Genomic DNA, 22,985 nt, shown 5'->3' on the forward strand with positions numbered 1-22,985 from the left:
AATAGGACCGCCCTTGAAAACTGGATGTTTTAACACAGCCGGTTTCTATGACGTATGTTGAGTGAAAGGAATCACAGCCAGTTGCACCACCTGTCAGGAGCACAGTCCTGCCTCTGGGTGCATGTGCACAAATGGATCTCAAACTTGAATAGTAGGTACGTGTAGGGAAAAAACCCCAATGTGAACAGGCACAAAATGTGCAGTTGAAATTCTGTTCCTCCACAATGCATGACTGGTCAGATTGTCTGAGCCTAGCCCATAGAAGTTAATAACTTCCACAGTACTCACTGCAGGGAATTCATTATTTTATTCCCTAGTCCCTTTATTATTGTAGGCTCTTTTTTCTTGCATGAAAGAAAGGTAATCATACAGTCTACAGTCTTCAGTTATAAGAAGTATCAGATTTTATAGACCTCTTGTTGCCTGAGTAGAGCAGGGTCAGATTGGATCGAGAGCAAAAAGTAAGTTGCCTTTGCCAGTAACAATGGTAATTATTTCTAGAAATTTCTGTTAGTGCCTTTTGTGGGGAGTATTGTTATGTTGTGTGGATTTTCCATTCAAATAAACCTCAAGGTACATTGACCCCTGTGGAATTATTTGTATTCTTTCCTGAACTGACCTATAAATTTCGGAGAAATATTGGTGGAGGGGGGGCTGTTTCATTCAATATGAAAATAATTATTATGTTTTTATATTATATTATTATTACCATAATTTTTATTTATTTATTTTAAACCAAATGGATTAAGCTCAAACCAGTTGTCATTCATGTGGCTTAATCAAAGCTATTTCTATTGTGGTAAAGAAACTTAACAGACTGAATAAGCTTTGCATACTTCTCTGGTGGATTTTCTCTTGGAACATTTCTCAGCAAATTCAACATCCCAGTTTTCATGGTGCAGGTTTAGGTGTTTGACCTGTTACCGAAGAACAGACACATTTTGCCCGATACTGTATATTATTTGGTCTTTAACATTTCGTACTCGGACTGCATACACCCGCCCCAAAGCCACATCTGATTTAGGGCCTGATTTGGTGGTTCAGATCAGCCTGACCTAACCTGGAACAATCTGAACCTGACCCAACCCCTGGATCCATATTACGATCTGGAGAAAACAGATTGTCGGAAATCGCATTTACTTGTATTGGGAAATCCAAAATGGTCACATCTTTGCAAGACTGGGAACCTGTATTGGAATCAGATATATTTAATCTTATAGCACAAATTAAACCTGGAAAATCTCCAGTTTAGTTTTTATTCCATTTGAATTACAGTGGTACCTCGGGTTACAAACGCTTCAGGTTACAAACGCTTCAGGTTACAGACTCCGCTAACCCAGAAATAGTACCTCGGGTTAAGAACTTTGCTTCAGGATCAGAACAGAAATTGTGCTCTGGCGGTGCGGTGGCAGCAGGAGGCCCCATTAGCTAAAGTGGTGCTTCATGTTAAGAACAGTTTCTGGTTAAGAATGGACCTCCGGAACGAATTACGTTCTTAACCAGAGGTACCACTGTACTCTACTCTTATGCTGATTGGTGTGTGACAACTCTTGCCAGACTATTTACCCACAATGTTAAATCTGGCCATGTCCCTCTTAGTGGGTTCAAAGCAGTGGTGGTGCCAATTTGTTTAAATGGCTCCAAATTACACCCAGTGAATTACAGACCAATAAGCATATCGTCAACCACTGGAAAACTGTATGCCATACATTGAAATAGTATATTGCTGAAGTGGATCAATATCTTGGAAGCTGAACAAATTGCTTTTCAAACAAAAGCTGTTGTTAATATTAAACAGCAACGTTTGTAAATTTAGTTTCAGCGATATAGTCTTCAGAATTGTTTAGGCTCAGAAGGACAGTGAAGAAAGTATACGTATTTGAACTCTCTCATTTTTAGGTCTCATTGGTGGTGATTATGCATACATATGCAACGTGGAGAAGACAACAGGTTATTCGTATTGATTTTTCTTCTTTCATGGCTTGTGATGTTCTTCTTGGATTGGTTGAACCAAGTATTGTTTTAGAGCTGATTGCAAACTTAGTTCAAGGTTTGTTTTTTGTACATATACAAAAGCAAGATTGCAAAAACCAGGTGGACCAAACAATAGAATAAGTAAGGCAAAACATAACAAATTACAAAACAATTAAATTTAAAATTAAAATATCCTTAAAACAACATACAACATTCACATCTGCATAATATTGCTTTGATTTCTCTGTTGCCAATGCAAATGAAGCTACTTTTTCTATTTTGTGACTATTTTTGCTTTTCAAAATGACTCCTTTGCCAAGGAACTCTTCCGCGTGTCTGTTATAAAACTCCAGCATGTTCTAGGTCACATGTTCAGTTTACATAAGGCATTGGATAGACCTTTTGGGCTTCACCATTGCCCCAAATTAAGTAAGGCTGCAATCTGCAACTTCCCCCACAGTATGAGATATAGGAAAGGAATGGGTAAGACTGATGGTTTTAATAGTAGTATAATAATAATCTACTATTATTGTCATTCTCATTAGTAAGGTTTTGCAAAACACAGAATTCCCTAGCGCAGTTTGGGGGGGTGGCAAACTTACTGGATCAGTGGATAAAGCTTAAGGCTGTATTAGTTTCTCTTTTTAAAATTTAAATATTTATTCAAAAGTTACGGTACAGCTTTGTCCACTGCCATAATATCACAGAATGATCACTCCAGTCCTCAATCTACTTACTTGGGAGTAAGCTCTAGTTAATTTATTGGAAGGAATATAATTTAGTAAGACTTATGAATAACATACACAGAATTGTGCAGTATGTTCTTGAAGCTGCAATCCTACAGACACTTGCTTGAAAGTACCGGTAAGTCCCATTGCGCACAACATATTATTCCAAGTAAACATATATATGTTCAAGCTGAGCTGGTATATTTTGTTATTTCTCTCTCTTTTCATAAGGATTGCAGAGCTTTATTTTGCATGAGAGTGATACTATTAATAATAGGAAAGAAATAATGCCCCTTGTGAAATGTGGGGTTCCAAGCTGCAAAACCAAAAAATAAAAACCAAAAAACCCTAATGAGGTTTCAGCAGAAGATTTATGGATTACAGAGATGTTATCTAGCTAACTCCCCTTTGTTTGTTTGTGTTACTTTTCTTCTTAGTGAATCTCGATATGAGCCAAGATTGCCAAGGATGTGCAACATGTTCCCAGTTCAATGGATGTTTAACATGTAAACCTCGACTCTTTTTTTTCCTGATGAGGAGTCAAATTAGAGAGATAGGGATGTGTTTTTCATCCTGCCCCAATGGATATTATGGACAACGGTACCCAGAAAGAAATGAGTGTAAAAGTAAGTTGAAGGAAAAGTTGCAGCTACTCTTTTCATGCTGTCTTGTGAACTCTTGTCATGGATATGAGCCACTATTCCAATGCTACCCCAACATATAGTCCACTGGCAATGGGCCCCTCTGTTGTGTTGCTCTCTTCTTGACACCACCTGCTTCTCTGTCAAACCTGGGGGGGCAGTGAGACTCTCAATCACTTAGCATCTGTTTACTTGGGAGTAGAGTGATGGCCAACCAAATCCCCAGTCTCCACCAGGGAGCTCCAGTCCTTCACCTCTCCTTATCTCCTTTTCACTTAAAGTTAGTAATGTAACCAAGCATAACCCTTGATGTTAGAAGAAACTGGTACTGTACTGCCCAGGAATCCAATTTATTCGAGTTTGTCTAAGGGAGATAAACCTGTGGCTATGCACAATGAAAATAAAATGTTAAATATTGGTCTCTCCACCTCTTGGCTGGTTTTCTTGCTATTTAAAAATAAAATAAAATGTTGTTGTTGTTTAGTCGTTTAGTCGTGTCCGACTCTTCGTGACCCCATGGACCATAGCACGCCAGGCACTCCTGTCTTGCACTGCCTCCCGCAGTTTGGTCAAACTCATGTTGGTAGCTTCGAGAACACTGTCCAACCATCTTGTCCTCTGTCGTCCCCTTCTCCTAGTGCCCTCAATCTTTCCCAACATCAGGGTCTTTTCCAAGGATTCTTCTCTTCTCATGAGGTGGCCAAAGTATTGGAGCCTCAGCTTCACGATCTGTCCTTCCAGGGAGCACTCAGGGCTGATTTCCTTAAGAATGGATAGGTTTGATCTTCTTGCAGTCCATGGGACTCTCAAGAGTCTCCTCCAGCACCATAATTCAAAAGCATCAATTCTTCGGCGATCAGCCTTCTTTATGGTCCAGCATAATATGTAAATGTTTGTTGTGTTGTTATTAATGATTATGGCAGGGATAATAAAAGCCTCATTTTAAAAGAGATGTAAAACTACTATGGTAATATGTGGGTGATGGGTTTTGTGATATTGCAAAGTGGCAAAACCTGTTTCCTTGAACCTTGATCCTGGATAGAAGATTATACATTGGGACATAGTGTGATGAGTGTGCTTCCACAGAGGCTTAACCACTCGAAATGATTCTGTCTGTACACACCAAGCTTTATAGGCTAGCCACATTGAGAAGCAGATAGATCATGGGCCAGTCTAGTGCTATAACTGTCAGTCCTTCCAGCCAATGTCTTCTTGCAATGGGGTTGACCCAAACATCTTCAGTTGCTGATCCCTAATGGAAACAAACTCTGTCTTGTATATGACATCACATTAACTTAAGTAGCTCATGGTATACATGGCAAATAGTAATTGCTTATTTCTCGCCCTTCAGAATGTAAAGCTGACTGTGAAACCTGCTTCAATAAAAATTTCTGCACAAAGTGTAGAAATGGGTTTTACTTACACCTTGGAAAGTGCCTTGGAAACTGCCCTGACTGGCTGGAAACCAACAATCACACTATGGAATGCAACAATATTGGTAAGTAAAATGTCTGTCCCAAAAAGTTGTGCCCAATACATCATTTCCATTTGTGGAATATAGTCTCTGTTGGTTTTTGCTTACCTGCAAAGACATGCAGTTTAAATCTTGCAAAGGGGAAATATGCACAAATAAAATGTTTGTGCTTCAGAAAAGGTGTTTCCCCCCTTTGTAGGCATTTGAAAGGGGGGGGAGGTCCGTGGACTTACTTGTTATGATGGTTGTCATAACTTTTTCTATGGTTGTACGAGGCAGAACAACCACCCACCAAATGTGTATGGTGGAGGCCTGCTGGTGTATGGTAGTATTCCTGCTAGCGGATCCTAGTTGAAGACAATAAACTGAGTGTTTCAAAAACATGGTGGGATGGGATGCACTGGATCCCAAGCCAGTCTCACAGACATTGATCACCAACATCAGACTTCATCAAGATCACTGTGCCAACTTGGAACTCACAAAGGGATGAAGCCTGGTTGTTCTGCCCCCTCCCCAGACTTTCTGCTACTGCCACCATGAGCAGCTGGGCTGCAGCATTTGAATTAAATCCTAAAATACCAGTTAATTTCAAAACATAGTATCTCAACCCAAATAAATAATTCATTTTTTACAGTTCTAACAGTTGTTCCATTTTAAACTCGCTATATAATATGTATATGTATATGTATTTTGTGTGTGTGTGTGTGTGTGTGTGTGTGTATGTATGTGTTTGTGTGTAACCTGTGGCCCATCAGATGTTTTAATTTCATTTCACTTTTAATTTGCATACCACCTTTCTATATCAAATCCAAACTACTACTCCTCCTCCTCCTCCTCCTCTTCTTCTTCTTCTTCTTCTTCTTCTTCTTCTTCTTCTTCTTCTTCTTCTTCTTCTTCTTCTTCTTCTTCTATACACAACATGGTTTACAAGCTGAAAAAACAGCAGAATATAGAAGATCACACCCACTTATAACAATTCAATACAAATGTTGTTGAACTCCCAACTTCTTTCAGCCTCGGCCAGCATGGCCAGTGGTCTGGGAAACGAGCAACATCTGGGGGAGGGTGCCACAAATTCCTCATCTCTGTGTTAAAATACATAAACCAGAGTGAGGTATGACAAAACTTTCAGGCGCAGTTTATTATTACAACCAGCAACCAGTTCCTCAAAAGTGACAAGTGCAGGAAGTGGCAATCAGATTTCTTAGACCCTGTAGTAGATGATCTGTCTCACATGCCCCACTGTCTATTATTTCCTGGTGCAGTTCTTAAAAGCAGCAACAGAGACAGGGTTGCTGTTCGTTCTCTTCCCCTTTGTTCTGGATGCTCCCGCTGCTTCCATACAGTTCAAGTGTATCTGTTTTTTATGTGTGCATTTTAGTGCCTAAATATTTTGACACATGAACTTATGTCTACATCCTCTATAAGGCATTGCAAGTGTTTTGTCAGAGATGACTGGTCACAACTTGGATCCAATCAGTGGCCTCATTCTGCAAAAAACATCTTTTATTTGACCAATGCCTAAATCTGTGCATAGGATGCAATTCAACCAATGCTGCTTTCCAAGGAAATCTTATTCGTTTATTCCAAGCTTTTCCTTCTTAGGAGTTGTACTTACTAGATTACACACTTAGCATATTGATTTAGGCTTTCTGCTGTGAGCAGGTGTGACTCTCACCCAATTAACAGAATCACACCCCCGAAAGCCCATGTTAATACATCTCAAATAGTACAGAACATATCAAGTTATGTCTAATCACACTGATGCGCTAAAGCCATCACTATAAAGTTACCATTACCGGTAGTAGTAGGACTTCTGTTGCTGAATTTTGTATCTTCCATTTATCTGAAATACTTGAATGATACAATACTTGCTTGGCAGCTAACTATTTGCTAAGCTGTTCAAGTTGCTTAAAAAGCACTGAAAACCCAGTGTCATGCTAGGTGATGGTTTCCAGCTGGCCCAAACAGATGATCCTGCACCAGCCAATGAAGCTACTAGCCACAATGGCTACTACCCACAATGCCTATGTTCTACCTCCACTGTTGCAAGCCTCTGAATACTAGTTGCTGAGAATCACAGGTGGGGAGAGTGCTGTCGCGCTCAGGATCTGTTTGTGGGTTTCTCATCGGCTTCTGCATGGCTACTGTGAGAATAGCATACTGGGGCGGATGGGCCTTTGGCCTGATCTAGCAGGGCTATCCTTATGTGAAGCTTTCTGCAGCATGGAGACAAACATTGCGACTTACTAATGTTTGCGGATCAGAATGCTGTTAATGGCACAGAAACAGACGAAAGTGAAAAAGTTGGCAGTGCTACTCCATGAAATTGCCCCGAGCTTTTACACTCTTATTTGAAGTAAAATAAAAAAATTCCTTCAGTAGCACCTTAAAGACCAACTAAGTTTTTATTTTGGTATGAGCTTTCTTGTGCATGCACACTTCTTCAGATACAGTGAAATAGGAGTCCCCAGGCACTTATGTAGAGAAGGGGTGGGGAGGGGGTGGGGACATAGCTGCCAAGTTTTCCCTTTTCTCGCGAGGAAGCCTATTCAGCATAAGGGAAAATCCCTTAAAAAAAGGGATAACTTGGCAGCTATGGGTGGGGATGGGGAGGGGAGGGGGGATCACTCAGAAGGGTGGTGGAAGTGGGTGATTGACTGACTGATAGCTGTTTGCAGTCGTTTTCGGTCATCAACGACTATCAGTCAGTCAATCACCCACTTCCACCACCCTTCTGAGTGATCCCCCCTCCCCTCCCCATCCCCACCCCCTCCCCACCCCTTCTCTACATAAGTGCCTGGGGACTCCTATTTCACTGTATCTGAAGAAGTGTGCATGCACACGAAAGCTCATACCAAAATAAAACTTAGTTGGTCTTTAAGGTGCTACTGAAGGAATTTTTTTATTTTACTTCGACCCAGACCAACACGGCTACCTACCTGTAACCACTCTTATTTGAGCAAGCACTTCATATGAAACAAACCTTTGAGAAAGCATACATTCAAGATCATAAAGATCAGTTTTCTCTGGACCTGACAAACATACAGATTAAATATGTGGTGCACAAGGTGTGAAAAGAATATATTGTGTAAGTTCTGCATATATTTAGGGCTATTTGGCCATACTTTCTTTGCTTCTTTAAATTATTATTCTTTATTAAAGATTGTGTGTGTGTGTGTGTGTGACAAAAAACTACATATAGCATCTCCACTTTAAATTAACTGAGGCAATACTTAACTTATGTCATATTTTTGTTGCAGTGCATTGTAAAGTTAGTGAATGGAGCCCATGGGGTCCTTGCATGAAGAGAGGGAAAACGTGTGGTTTCAAAAGGGGGAATGAAACGAGGGACAGAGAAATCTTACAACTTCCTTCTACAAAGGGGAAACCATGCCCACATACAACGGAGACAAAAAAATGTATTATACGGAGAAAGAAATGCCAGACAGGAGAAACAGGTACTTACGATAATTATTCTTCCATATTTTTGAACTGATGAATACCAATTCCTTATAAAGGCATTATTTCGTCAGAATTTTTGTTGGGGCTTAATAGTATTTGGTTTGAGAAAATCCTAAAACTTGGCATGTTGGGAATGTTGACTCATGATTTTCGTTCCTTTAAACAAGGTTCATTTAAACAAGGTATCATCCGGAAGCTGTAAGAGTCATTTATGCCATTATGCTATTCCTCAGTTGTGACACTTGGAGTTAAGTCACTGTTTAAACAGTCTGGCAGAGGAAGGCTAGATAATAGCTAGATATTCTGAATGCAATATTAGCTACAGTGTTTACAAGTTGTGAGTAGCTGAATATGATGACTAACCAAGCAAGCCTTTACTCCAAGTATGGTCCAATTCTGCCGGATGGCGTGGGGTGCAGGGAGGATATAAGCCGCTGCAGCAGCAGGACAGTGCCTGCCATATCCTTTCCTGATCCAGAACAGGAGGAAGAAAACACGCAACTCCCCAAAGCACAGAATAGAAAACAGTGACAACCACTATGTCCCTAGGAGCACTACTTGCACCTGCCCAATTATGGACTGGTGCAGGGACGTTGCGGCAGTGTCATGGAGTGAATGTGGCAACATTATGGCATTGCCTTCATGATGGCCAGATATACTGTAGATGGAAACAAACCATTCAGTCACAGGGACAGCTTGCCAGCCTCCCCCCTCCATGATGCCACAGCAACACCCCCACTCCTGCACTCCCCAAGCTCTCACTGCTGAGTCAACAGCAGGACCCTGAGAACCCCGCAGGAAGGGGTTTGAGTCACCTTACACCACCCACCAGAGCTGGCTCTAGGTAGCGCGGAAGCCATGCTGCGTGCTGCAAGGTGGGGGGCGCCGGAGCGATCTCCGCCCCTCAGTGCCAGGGCGCCCGACCTGCTCAAGACTGCCCTGCCACCCACACTTGAAGCTTCTCGACTGCATACCACAAAGGAAACAAAGTTGTATAGGACACAGCCTCCCTTACAGTACACGTTTTGGATGGAGGCCTGCCAAAAGAGTTCAGAAGTCTTTCTGTGGAAAGTGGGGAGCAATTTGCTAGGCAGAAAACGGGGGTGTGCAACAAAGAAAGACACAAACATGCCCCCTGTGGGATAGCCTCCCCAAAACTCAGTGCATAGGGCATGGGGCAGGCAAACAGGTTGGATTTCACGGCCCACCATAGGGAATGCCAAGAAGTCCCACTCAGTTTGGCATTTCTAGCTGGCAGCAGTCATGTCAGAGACAAACAATAGGAAGCTGCCAGGACTTTGGGTCACACTGCAAACCCCACAAAGAAGCTCCCAACTTCTTCAGCCACAGCAGTCAACCGCAGGCAGATACATAATATGACATTCATGGAGAAATGTCCCAGCTGCAATATGACCAATACATAAACCAGGTTGGCCATGGCTGCAGAAGGAGGCCTAGCCCTGTGGAACAGCTCAGATGTCACATGCAGGAGGTTCCTGGTTTAATCTGGGAGAGGAGTTCCTCTTCAAAGAGAGTTCCCAACACATAGTGTCCCAGAGAGAGAGAGAGAGAGTTGTTTCTGTGCTAATCAAGGTGTGCTATGTGAGACAGTAGCCTAATTCATATATAGGCCAATGAACCCTTTTGGCAACCATTGTGATCAACCCTCCTCTGCAATTTTGCCTGGTAGACTAGCCCCACTAGATCATTTATCACTTTCCCCTTGCCAAATAGTGGTGGCAGCCATCTAGTTGTGTGTCTTGAGAAGTCTAGCTGTTTGTGCCAAGTGCTCCCTTTGTATGTAAAGTGCCCTTTCTCTATGGATTCCATTGCCAGAATTCTTCTTTGTGTACTCTAAGTGTTCATGATATGTGAGGCCAGAGTGATATACTGTGGCCTCATGCCAAATGCTTTGTCATCTGAATTATGGCCTCTGTTGGGGAGTTTATAGACAAGTCTTACGGGTTGTGATTGAGTGCATAGTGATGCCATATCCTATATTCTGTTGTAATGATGTAGATGGGGCAGTGGGTATAACCCTGAAATGAGTTTTATAGATGGAATTGTTGTTATCCCAACTCTGTGATCGCCTAAAATTTTGCCATTGTTGAAAACATATTTGAGGTCTGAAGAAATAAGGGATTTGGTGTAAGCTTGGTTCTCTCCTGTCCTTCCCATGTATCCACCTGTTTTGGTTGCTACCCCTACTTTCCTAGGTCATATGTAGAAAACTGTGATGTTGCTAACTATAGCCAATTGATAATTGACTGCTGCATGTCCTATACGGTGAAACTCTTTCTTTCTTTAGAGTGGTACTTTCATGAAAATATCCCTTTGTGTGTGATGTGTTTTTAAAAAGGTGGGGTTTTTTTGTCTTAGTAATTTTTAAAAATTCTGTCTTGTGTTGTTTTGCATTTATTTATTTCATAAAATTTACACACCTCTTGATTATTTAAAAAACTGAAAGCAGTTTACAAAAAGAATAAAACAATAAAATTATTGGTAAAGATGGTTAAAAGCAACTATTTAAAACATTTTTTTAAAAAAATCAGTAATAAAATATGTTATAACACACATCAACATTCTGCATACAGTATATGGGGAGGTTGCCTAAAAAAATATCTTTAGCAGGCACCAAGAATACAGTACAGTGAGGGTGCCTCCCTGGTGTCAATATGCATTAACGTAGACGACCGTTAGCAGCGAGCCGGGTTTCAGAAAACTCGAAAGTTTAAGTCAGAGTGGGGACACAACCCAGCCCACGGCTATAATATAACAGAGCAGTTGTGGATCAGAAGATGGTCAGGCCTGCCAAGGGTCATTGCAACAGCTTCCACCACTCACAGTTAGTGTCGAAGGCTGTTTTATGAATGCTGGGCCATGTGGTATCTGGATCCTTGCTGTGCCTGGTTATAATAAGGGAGAAAGGGAAGAGTAATCAGCAGAACACAGTGCTGTGTACTGCAGTGCTGTACAGCACAGTTGATTTGTGGACCACACCCTGTAAAAGTTTTATGTGCCTTCCTGTTCGTCTGATCTCTTTTTCTACTAAACCACAGTACCTTTTAGTTCTTTTTCATTGCTTTATCCTTCCTGCCCCACTTAGTGACTTGCATGCTGCAAACTGGTTTGATATGCACAATTCTAAAGGGATCCCAACTGCTCATTATATTAATGTGATTTCCAGAGGTTGGAAGCATTTGCTATTTAACGACTCCATTAACTTTCTACTGATTTTTCACTTTTAAAAATAAATGCACATTAGCAATTTACACTTTTTGCAAATGGCCTTGGTTTCCACTGGCTAGCATGTAAATTTCAAAGTTGTTTGCAAGAAACCAGTGTTACATATTCACACATTTTATGATGTGTCTGTTCACCGGAATGAGCCAGGAATCTATTTTATGGGGTATGCCTACACGTCCAATTATCAATACCTTTTTGTTAGGTACTATTGGGGAACTTTAAGAGAATATGAGATGGTAAACTTCTAAAATATAATAAGCTGTGGTGAAATATTTCACTTGACATTAACGGCTATAGAATGCAGCACTTCAGGATAATTCAGAGATGGTGTGAAAGGATGGGCAAAAAGGGGCAGCCTAGTGCAAATGAGACTATTGTCCTCTTCCATTGGCCATGAGTGGTTGTAGATATATAGCTGGATTGAGGTGTCAACATGCACCTGCTTCCCACATATGGCTCATCTTTTACCCATATGTAACCCACAGGGATTCATTTGGAACACTTTTAATTGGAAGAGGCTTTATTCAAAGCCACAGACTTTTGAAATATCTTTGGGAAACTTTTCACATTTACTTGCCTGCCAAGGGTTCTTTATACATTGCAGATAGTTCTGGATCATATTTTAGGCCACATGCATTGTACTGGTCAGCCCTGCTAGGACTCATCCTTAACCTTATATGAACTGAATCTGGGAGCAAAGTCTGGAACACACCCGGCCAAAGTGGAAAATCTGCAAAGGTGAACAAGATGTCTTTCATTGCCTACTATTCTTGCCTTTCCCACTGAGGAACTAGATATATTTCCAAGCAATCACAGGGACACAGTTTGCAAACCCACTTATCTAAGTGATCTGATGATGGAAGGCATACCCTCCAACATCTCTCTGCTGAAAATAGGGACATCCCATTCCATGATGATAATTTTACTATTTATACCCCACACATCGTACTGGTTTCCCCAGCCACTCTGGGCAGCTTCCAACATATATAAAAGCATAATAAAACATTAAGCATTTTTTTAAAAAACCCTTCCCTATACAGGATTGCCTTCAGATGGCTCAGGGGTCAGGTAACTACATACCCCCCAACATTTCTCCAATGAAAATAGGGACATCCTAAGGAAAAGCGGGACAATCCAGGATGGCATCTCTAAATCAGGGACGTCCCTGGAAAATAGGGACACTTGGAGGGCCTGGGAAGGGATTTTTTTTTAATGCCTTAAGCAATGTCAAACATTTGAATTCATATAAAGATTTCATTTGGTTTTTGAAGAGAGGAATGCCAAAATTTTGGCCACATCTAATAGTTTTATTTATTTTTTCAGATCAGGTCATCTATCCCTAATTAGTATATGTGTCCACGTAGGGCATCCAACATATTTGTAGACCGGATCTGATAAATATGCAGTTGACTCTTGTATATACAGAGTCCAGTCGGACGTCCTGTTGGGCTTTCAGTAGATTTCCTAGAACACTGTTTAACTAAAATTCACAAAGCCATTCCTCAGTGTTAGTGTTGCTGTGGTTTTAGATGAAGACAATGTAACACAATACCAGCAGGCTCAAAGTATTAAGCAATTAAATTCCTCTTATTTACGCCCACTCTCACACCACACAGATTCGGACATCAGTGAAATGCAATGAGTTGCAAAGAAAAGTGGGCTGCTCATTTAGCGTTCCTGTGGGACATGTTGTTGCAGAGTTCATCTCTGTTCACTTTTCTTTGTTTATGAGTAAAGATTCAATTAACATTCTGTGAAACTGCTCCAGGGAAAAACAACAGAAGCAGCATAATGCAGTTTATTAAAAGAAAGAGAGAGAGAGTTTTCAATTCTGTGCACATGTGCCCTGGAATAAGATGCCTTGCTTGGATGTCAGACAGACTTCTGAATAAATATCCTAACTAGGCATAGGTTAGGCTGAATATGAAAGAGGGTACAAAATATTTTACAGGCTGACATATGTATGCAAAAACTTAAACCAGAGTACTTCTGATAATAATCCAAAGCAATCAAGTCCCACTGACTTTGGCTTCAATCGAAGTATTTTGGTGTTGCCACTGAACAGTCTTTTACCAACCAAAATTTATGTTGGCGGTATGATTTGAATTCATGAATTTATAGTGAGTTTCAGAAACATTCATAAATGTGTCTGAAAATTGCTGCTATATACCGGTAGTTTTTAAGTATGTTGTCTGTGAGCATGCTACAATATTATTCTGGAAGCTCTTTCATTCCTACCTACCAATATGATTACCACAATTTTCTGTGTATAAGACAAGGTGTTTTGTTTTTTACTCTAAAATAACATTCAAAACCGAGGGTCATCTTATACATGGATAGTGCTGAGGGGGGATGGGCAATTGGGGGGGGATGGGCAGCCACGAGCAGGAGCTTGTCGGCAGTGATAGGGTGGGTGATTGGTGGCTGCGGCAATTGCTGCTTTGGATTGGCTGCTGCGGCGGCAATTGGGTTGGTGATTGGTGGCCATGGCAATGGATGCTGTGGATTGGCTGCCGCTGCAGCAATTGGGCGTGCACTTGCTGGTTTGTGGCTTCTGTGACATGTGCAATTGACAGTGCAATCAGTCTGGTGAGTGATTTTCAGCAACCCCCTCAAAAAAGCCCCCCCCCCAAAGCTCAACAACTCTGGGCCTTCTCCCCTCATTTTCTTAAATTGGATTCCCCCCAAAATAGGGGTCATCTTATACATCGGGGTGGGTGTGTTATACACAGAAAAATATGGTATGTCATGCCTGCAGGTTTGGATATCTTTTGTAGATAAGAAATGCCTTCTCTTTTACAGAGGGTATTTTTTGGCTTTTAGTATTATTTTACATTGTTTTATTATTAGTATAACCAAGGGGAACAAGCTAAGGTTGCTTTTTTAAAAAAGGTTTGATTCGACAGCTGAGGACTCACATAGGCATTTGGGGAACCACTAACTAGAAACATTGCAAGAGGTTCCCCAGGTTCAAGAAGAGAGCCCACATCAGAACCTAGGCATCTTCCTCTTGTAGTTTCCTATCAGATTCCAGCATGGTGATGAAGACATTATAACTAGGGTGGCCAGTGGCAAAAGAGGAGCACATTCATGCACCTTTCATAGATTAAGTTAGAAGACGGTATTTCAGCAGGATTCTGCCCCCAGTCAGTCTCAAAGTGCCCTCCGACCATTTACCAGGTAAATAAGGGCCTTCTGTGGGTGCCACCCTGTAAGGTGAGGTAGGTTGGTATCTGGAAGAGGACCTTCTCAGTTATGGCACCACAATTATGGTGTGCTTTCTCCAGGAAAGTATGCCTGGTGCCTACTTTGTTGTCCTTTTGGCACCAGGAAAGGGCAGTCTTCAGCCACTATGACTTCTAAATAATTTTAGCCCTGCTGATTGCCTTTATCTGGCAGCCAAACCATTTTGCTCTGTTCTTGGGCCCCACACACATTGGCAGAGCATGCATAAGCCCATCCCATTCTGTTCCACCTTGTTCCGCCCCTGTTCTGCCCTCTTCCAAGTCCAAAAGGACCCGTGCATCAGCAGTTGTGCATCAATTGGGTGTGAGCAAAATGGTCGTTGCCTGTACTTGTATTTTAATTTGATTTTTCTTCTTTTAATGTAATCTTGTCTTGGAAATTTCTTTGGAAGGGCAGTATAGGCATTTCTATACTTAAAGAATGTTCTGCAGCCTATTTTCAGGCTCAGCCTTCAATACTGGATTATGTGACAGTGTGTTTCTCTCTTTTGTAAATATCTGCAGCCTTTATTGGGCACCTCTTATTAAATAAACAAGGTTCCATCTTTCTCTCTGCATTGAAGGATCTCAAGCAACTATACCTGCTGCTCCTTTCTCTGCCCTTGCTTTCCCAGCAGAATGTTGTACAAGGGTTCAGTATCTTTGGCAACCTAGGCTGTTCTACTTCAAATATAGTTTTGCATGCAAAAGAGACCATGTTAGTCCCCAGCAACTTCAGAAGTGTTTGGGAAAGACTCCTTGACTGAACCCTCAGACAGCTGCTGCCAGACAGAGGAGACAATACCAAATTAGATGGGCTACTGATCTCAGTAGGGATAAGGTTGTTTCAACCCAAAGTGGCATAAGTTGAGTGAGTGAATAGCCAGAACTGGATATGACCCACAGCTGTCCAATATTTTAAAACATAAAAGGGATTGTGCAAAACCTTTCATCAATACAACTCAGTTCATATCACTAAGATGCGCTTTCATTTGGCCAGTATGATTTCAGCATGTTAATTATAACATCTCCATTTGGCATTTAGGGAAGATCCACATCATGCACTTGTATATTAAAAGCACAAGACACCCCCCCCCGGAACTGCAGTTTACCCCTCACAGACCCACAATTCCCAGGACCCTTAATAAACTACAGTTCCCATAATTCTTTGGAGAAAATAATGAGGTTTAAATGTGTGTTGGATGTGCTTCAAATGTATGCTGTGGTCCTTTCTTTATATACTTTATTTACTACTAGCAAAAAATATTTTTGGCAATATTCTCTGCCACTGTTTCACTCTAGCCCAGTATTCCCTGTATTGGAAAAGGGTGTGTGGACAGAACACAGCATTGCCCTGGGTTATTCTAGTGCAGGCATGTCAAACCTGCGGCCCTCCAGATGTTTTGGCCTACAACTCCCATGATCCCTAGCTAGCAGGACCAGTGGCTGGGGAAGATGGGAATTGTAGTCCAAAACATCTGGAGGGCCGCAGGTTTGACATGCCTGTTCTAGTGTATCAGGAGTGTACAGTGCACATAGAGCAGCAGGAGTCTTGGACAGCAAAGAGTTAGGTACAGCTCAGAGCTACAAAGCCTCTTCCCATTCCTACTGGGGTAGTAACAAAATTTTGTAACCTGCAGTGGAGGATAACCTGCCTCCAGTATTCAAAGTATGAAACATGTGTACGGTGGAAGGCAAAGCATTTCACTCCCAGTCTACTTCTTTCCCTGTCCCCACATCAAAAAACATGCTGCCTTGAGGAACTTGTAGCAGATGCTGAGACTCTTGCAGCTGAGGCGTATCACGCCAGCACAATCCTCTAGCAGCAGCATGTGAATGACACCAGTGTGGTTACGGTTAATGCCCTTTCTTTGTGGTTATTCCCCAGGCTGCTGAGGCTTCAGAATTAACATGAAGCTAATTACCGTATCTCAGTGTTGACATTTTGCATACGCTGCTGGGTCATCATAACTCGGATTCTGTGACTCCAAGCTACTACTATAATTATGAAAATCCTGTGAAGGGTTTGGCTGTTTATTTTTAATGGCTTTTTTCTGCCAGCAAATCCTCTTTTTACCCCCCTTTTCTTCCTTGCAGCATTCCCTCTCCTAAGGTAGCACATTTCTGCTTCATTTTGAGTACTCCTGAGAGCTCAGTTGCAGTTTCCCAGTTGCTGTGACAGATTGGCTTCAGCTATGATGACTTAAATACAACCAACAGAGGGGAAGCATGGGAGATAATCCTTACCATCCTTCTCCATTAACATAACCAGCTGCCTTAGGGCCAAACTAGACAAGCTAGACATGAAGTTAATTACGTGAATGTGGTTAAGGTAGGGATAGTGAATGTGAGGCCCCCCTCAAGATGTTGTTGGACTACAGCTCCCATCATCCTTGCCCATTAGCCATGTTGGCTGGGTCTGATAGGAGTCAGAGTCAGGAAACATCTGGAGGGCACCATGTTTGCTTCCCTTGGGTTAAGATGCACACCTTAAAAAAGAGTAAATAGCAGTCACAGAGGGTCCTAGCAGAAGCAGAACTGTAGAGGTTGTGGAATGAGTTTAACTCTCTTCCTCCCTGCCAGGTTCATCCCCGCCAAATCCTCCACAGCTGCTATTTGCATCAGGAGGGAATCTTTTTATTGGTGCCAACAAAGTCAGTACATTAGTTTGTTTACTCAAGGAGTATTTTCCACACCCTTTTTATTTACCATCAGTGGCCAATGAGGTGATTCACCAGTAACCATTCTGTGGTGATCTAGGAGTACCAATGGGATTCATTTCCATGCTTTGTTATTACTGACTGGTAAAAGAGACGGGACATAAATCTTTGTGTATAAGGTGTATCACAGCACTGGGAGGTTGTGGAAGTGAAGAGGGAGGGTGCCATAGCCACAGCCATTCAAGCGCATAGTTGCTGATATGATATCCCAGTGCAGATCCAGCCTGCTTCTGCCTCCAGTACCACCTCCCATCTCTTAAGGTACAAGTGGGAATTCCTTTCCTCTCTTGATTGTCAAGCAGCGGCTGCAGGCATAGCAAAGCCACCTCACCAGCTGCCACTGGTTGCTACTCCTAAGATGCCAGGAATTGAACCTGGGACCTTCTTCATGCAAATCAGATGCTCTCTGTTGTTGAACCATGGTTCTTTCCCCAGCTAGCAGTATACTGGATGAAAAATGCATGAGAAAATCTGTAACACAGAAAATCTGTAACACACTTGAGTCACTTATACACAAACAGTGCTGCAAGAGGGTTTTTGTGGGGTGTAGTTACCTAGTTTGCACAACACGATGAACCAAACCATGGCTTAGTAAGACTGCATGGGCTCCAAGAGAGGAGCTTACAGCTGCTTTTCTCCTTTTTACTGTTGTGGTTTATTGGGCTAAGCCAAGACTTGGTTTAGCATGTCCAAACTGGGACCCATGAGCTTTATCCTCACTAGCCACAAACCGTAGCCAAGAACAAACCTTGAATATTGCTCATGGTTAGTGAGGTCAGAGCTTAACCACAGACTACATGTTAAACCAAGCCATGGCTTACTTTAGCATAGCAGCCCAGCCAGAGGAATGGGCAGGAGGAGCAACGTGACTGCAAGCTCCTCTTCAGGAGCCCCCACATTTGCGTGGTCTTGATAAGCCATAGTTTGGCTTACCATGTCGTATGAACAAGGAGGATGAATACTGGAGCCCAAGCTGAAGAAAGAGCTGGGTATCTCATTTCTAGCATTTCTGTACCACTTCTATCACATATTCTGCATCTGATCCGTATATGGACAAAAGACAAATGCTGAAATTTTCCCCGGGTCTTGGTTGCTCATTGCATCAGCAGAAAGCTCACCTCTTTCTTTCTTTCTCCCCCCCCCAGTTGTTCTCTCTGCTTCTTAACTCCTCAAACAGGCAAAGATGCAGCAGAGGGGTCACTTGGCAGCCTTCCCCTCTCCTCTGAAGCTTGTGCTAAAAATGTGTTGGACTTAATGCAAGTAAACAACTATATTAACCAGATTATAAATCATTTTGAAACTTTAAAGCATATGTTGAAAACTCTTGTACTCTGCAACCAGAGAAAACATTTTTAAAAGAATAAAGAATTGACCATATAATAGCTACTTTTTCCTAAACTGCTAAGCAAAATAAATTAATCAATGTACTCTTTTATGAACGTTTTATTATTCAGAGCTCTGATTTCAACATTCTAAACACTGCCCTTCACCAGTGGCTGGCAGCTTATGAGGGCCACGTAGGCAAAATGTAATGAGCTGGATCACTGTAGCTAATTTAAGATGTTTTTAATTGCTAATTTACATAATTATCACATCAAACTCTAATTGATGGGCATGTTAATCTCCTGCCACACTCACCTTTGCAGTACTTTTATAGTGAAGCCAATAAATTTGATATTTGGAGATAAACCTAATTCTCAAGTTGTGTGAATGGTATGGGAAGTACGGTAGCTGTCTTGTGGGTTACTACAATCCTGTTCGTGGAACTGCTCATTTTCAGGTGGTTCTATTTATGTGGTTTAATTTTACACCAAACCTTATGGGAAATGCTTCACTCAAGCAGCTTCTGACATGGCTTGGGACCTCAGTGCCACTCCAGTAATGTGGAAATTGAGACTTGCAAACCAAGAAACCCCAGATGTGTAATACTGTGGATAGCAGTCAGGGCAGAGAAAAAATAAGAAAGGACTGTATAAGACAACTATCAAGGGGTTCATATATTTTATTTTATTTTACTCTTATGTTTGACGACTGCCACATTTCAGGATTCTCATAACACACTTTTTTTCTTCAGGAGTTGATGAATGCATTAGATTTTATAACTAAGTATTTTAACCAACTTTTAGTAGTAAAAAACTAGCTGACTGATTCAGGAAACTCATCTAGAAATTCACAATTCAAGGCCTGAAACTTAAATGAAGCAGTAAATAGTACCGCCTTATGACACTCATGTGTCTGGCAAAGGGCTTATCCACACTTCCTATTATTATTATTATTATTATTATTATTATTATTATTATTATTATCCCCCACCATTCACCCAAAGGTCCCAGGGTGGGTCGCAACATTTAAAACACAACATGGATATTAAAAACACAATATTACACAATACTGAAAACAGTGTAAAGCAACTTAAAGTATGCCTTGTCTCCGTTTACACAGAAGTTCACTGCTTGTTTGCAGCATTTTATCTTATTTATTTTAAAAAAAATTATTTGTAATTTTCATTTATATACATTACGACAATTATTTTGCCAAGTTTTAACATTTTCAATTTTGACTCCCTTCCCCTTTTTGCACTTCTTTACGTTTATTTCCGTCCTTTCCTGCATACTCCAAATTGTCTTAACTTATTCTTTTATTCATACACATATACACCACTTCCATTCTTTTCTAAAAAGTTTGTTGTCTTGATGTCTTATTCTTCCAGGACCAGTAGGTTTTGCCATTTCTGCATACTCCATTCGTTTCTGTATCCAATCGTCTTTCTACGGGACCTCTTCATCTTTCCACTTTTGGGCAAAAAACATTCCCGCAGCTGTAGTTGCATATATAAACAAGTTTTGTACAGACTTTTTTAAAAAAATAAAAAAAGGCTGGATTAATGCAGAAATGGAAAGAAACAGACTTGTGAATACTGTATACAAGAGACAAGACACTTGCAATAGAATGATCTGCCCATCCCGGCTATTAGCATCTTTTCTTCAGAAAGAATATGAACAAATGGTTATTGATTTGGAGGAATATGGAAGAACAATATACTAACTATTAATTATGTTTTATCTACTTTTAGAACAAATGAGCGAGGAATAAGATTTTCTTTTGGGAGGGGGGTGGGAAGCTCTGTTGATGACCCAGCGTCATGTTGATGATGGCAGGCTACTTGGCTTTAAGCCAGTTTAGTGTCACATAGATCAGACGGTGTGGGTTTTAGTCACTTGAGGAGAAACAAAACCATACATTCACACATCATGTTTGCACCAAGAACCAGTCTGCTCCACCAGACCCTTCCATGCACCCAGATCTCCTTCGCCTGGCATCTTTCCCAGGACTATTCTAAACAAGCAGTTCGCCCTGCTGCTGCTGCAACAGAAACAAGCAGCTTACTTGCACTCTCCAAATGCCTGCTGTTTATCTAGAGAATACTGACACATAGTGGAAAGGCCAGGAACTGGACCGACTGGGTGGAGGAGTTGCTCCTGGCGCCTTCTCTTCTTGGATCTGGTATTTCAGCCTTTGAATGTTGAAAATATCATGAGTGGAGGGGAAAGGAAGGGCAACGAGGAGAAGAAGAAATAATTTATAAGTACCTCCAATAAAACACGGCCAAAGTATGCAAAACATTTTGGAAATGCCAGCCGCAGAGGAGGAAACATTTTTAAATGTAATGAAAGCAAAATTTAGTACTGTTTAATTATTTTTCCATGGAATATTTCCATGTATAGCAACGCTGTTACGACGCTGCTGACCACAGAATTCAGTAGTATTTACTTACTATTACTAGCCGGAGTCTTTATGGGCCGATTTCAAAGTGGAACAAAATCACTGGCATCTCTTTCCCTCAGACAAACTATTCCAAGCATCACCTTTACCAACGTTTTTATAAAAAGAAGGCCTGCAAGGCACAGTCAGTTCCACTTATTAGGAAGTGGTCTAGAAAGTGTCCAAGTCAGCGTAGGCATTAGAAAAATGGGTTACTGTTTGAGAAATGGACTGACATCAGGCCCAAAAGGGACTGGTAAATCATCATCTAGTCTAGACTTTTGCCTAATACAAACCACATTGATCAAGCTATTGTGGTACTACGTGCAGCTAAACTAAAGCACATATTTGGGGGGAGGGAGAGAAGACATCCAGGATTGAAGTAAATAGCAGTTTTGGTTGGGTTTGTGTATTGTGTCGGACTGAATTAAAATGGAAGTAACTCTTCATTTTATGTGCATTTCTTTAAAAATGTGAGTTTATGTTCTTGCCTATGCTGGACTACCGGTACTACATAAGGGGTGAGGGACTCTGCTTCTACATATGCACAAAAATATATTTCAAAAATAAAATCATCCTTTTGAAAACATTCTTTTTCAAGCAGGTGGGGTGGTGGGAGAGTGGACAACGAATATTTTTTTATTACCAGTAACGAAACAGGTACCAGTTTACATGTGCCTAAGATGGCTACATAACCACAGTCCAAGAAATGCAGTAGAATAATCAGCTTTGGGAGAAATGGCATACTTCTGCTAGAAGTATGTAGTGATAGATAATGTAGTTTCTCTCAATAGACAACTGGAGTTGCAGGATCTGCAGGATCTGACTAAGAAATGTGCAGTCAATTGTATGCAATACACATTTTGTCTCAAGGCAGATTTAGACCTGAGCTGGGCTGAATATTCACAATCACTCAAAACAGGAGTTTTGGGGGGAATATCCATTGTGAAGGGTTAGAAAACTAGCAGGACAACTGGGACTGAGAAGCAGGCATCTGTAAAACTGAACAGCATTGAAGAGAAGGAAACCTTCATTGGTACAGAAATGCAGTCACATCTCTGCTCATAAAGTTTTATTTAGATTCATCTGATTTTCCATAGTTTTATTAAGATTCATCTATTTTTCTATTGTGGCGTATCCGCTTAGGTTAGCTGGCACTCACCTATGCATCCGTACAGTTGTATGGATAAATAAAAGGTAGATAAGGTGAATGGATAAATTTTATATATACACACAAACACACACTGCCCAAAAGCTTTTTGCCTATGGACATAAGTAGCCTCAGTATAAAATATTCAGGTATATCGATGCCTTGGCATAGAATTTCTTCAGATGGTTTGCTTTCTATTTGTCATCATCTGAGGAATTCGGTTTAAAACAAAAACAGGCTTCCAGCATAAAACACAATGCTACATTCCTGAAACATGAGATGAACAACCTTTAATTTGCACAAGCTTTCATTCGCAGGAACATGAAATGGATGGTGCACCATCATTATGAACAATGTCTCTTTTTGCTTTTAAGCCAACACAAAAGGCTAAGTAAGATGTTTAAACATTTAAAGAAACCTCCTGGTGGTCTCTCCTATTCTTCCTTTCTCCCCTTCATTTCTACTGATTACATGGATTGCATGCTGTGTTCTTCAACCTCTACTTACTTTTGGCTTGGAGTATAAGGCTCCCTCTCAGCAGAACCCTTTCAAAACCCTTAAGGTCAGATTGCGGAAAAATCTCAGCTGCTGGACTTGGATC

At 41.1% G+C, this 22,985-nt stretch overlaps 1 protein-coding gene across 1 annotated transcript in view; it reads left to right on the forward strand.

The window, feature by feature from the left end:
* RSPO3 (R-spondin 3) overlaps positions 1–22,985 on the forward strand; it is a 60,186-nt gene that overhangs the window by 24,043 nt on the left and 13,158 nt on the right. The window contains exons 2-4 of the mRNA XM_035108717.2: positions 3,140–3,328; positions 4,695–4,841; positions 8,081–8,278. Of these exons, the coding sequence (XP_034964608.1) occupies positions 3,140–3,328; positions 4,695–4,841; positions 8,081–8,278 (534 nt within the window). The remainder of the gene's footprint in view (positions 1–3,139; positions 3,329–4,694; positions 4,842–8,080; positions 8,279–22,985) is intronic.

Source organism: Zootoca vivipara, chromosome 3, assembly GCF_963506605.1.
Source record: "Zootoca vivipara chromosome 3, rZooViv1.1, whole genome shotgun sequence".
NCBI classification, from domain to species: Eukaryota; Metazoa; Chordata; class Lepidosauria; order Squamata; family Lacertidae; genus Zootoca; species Zootoca vivipara.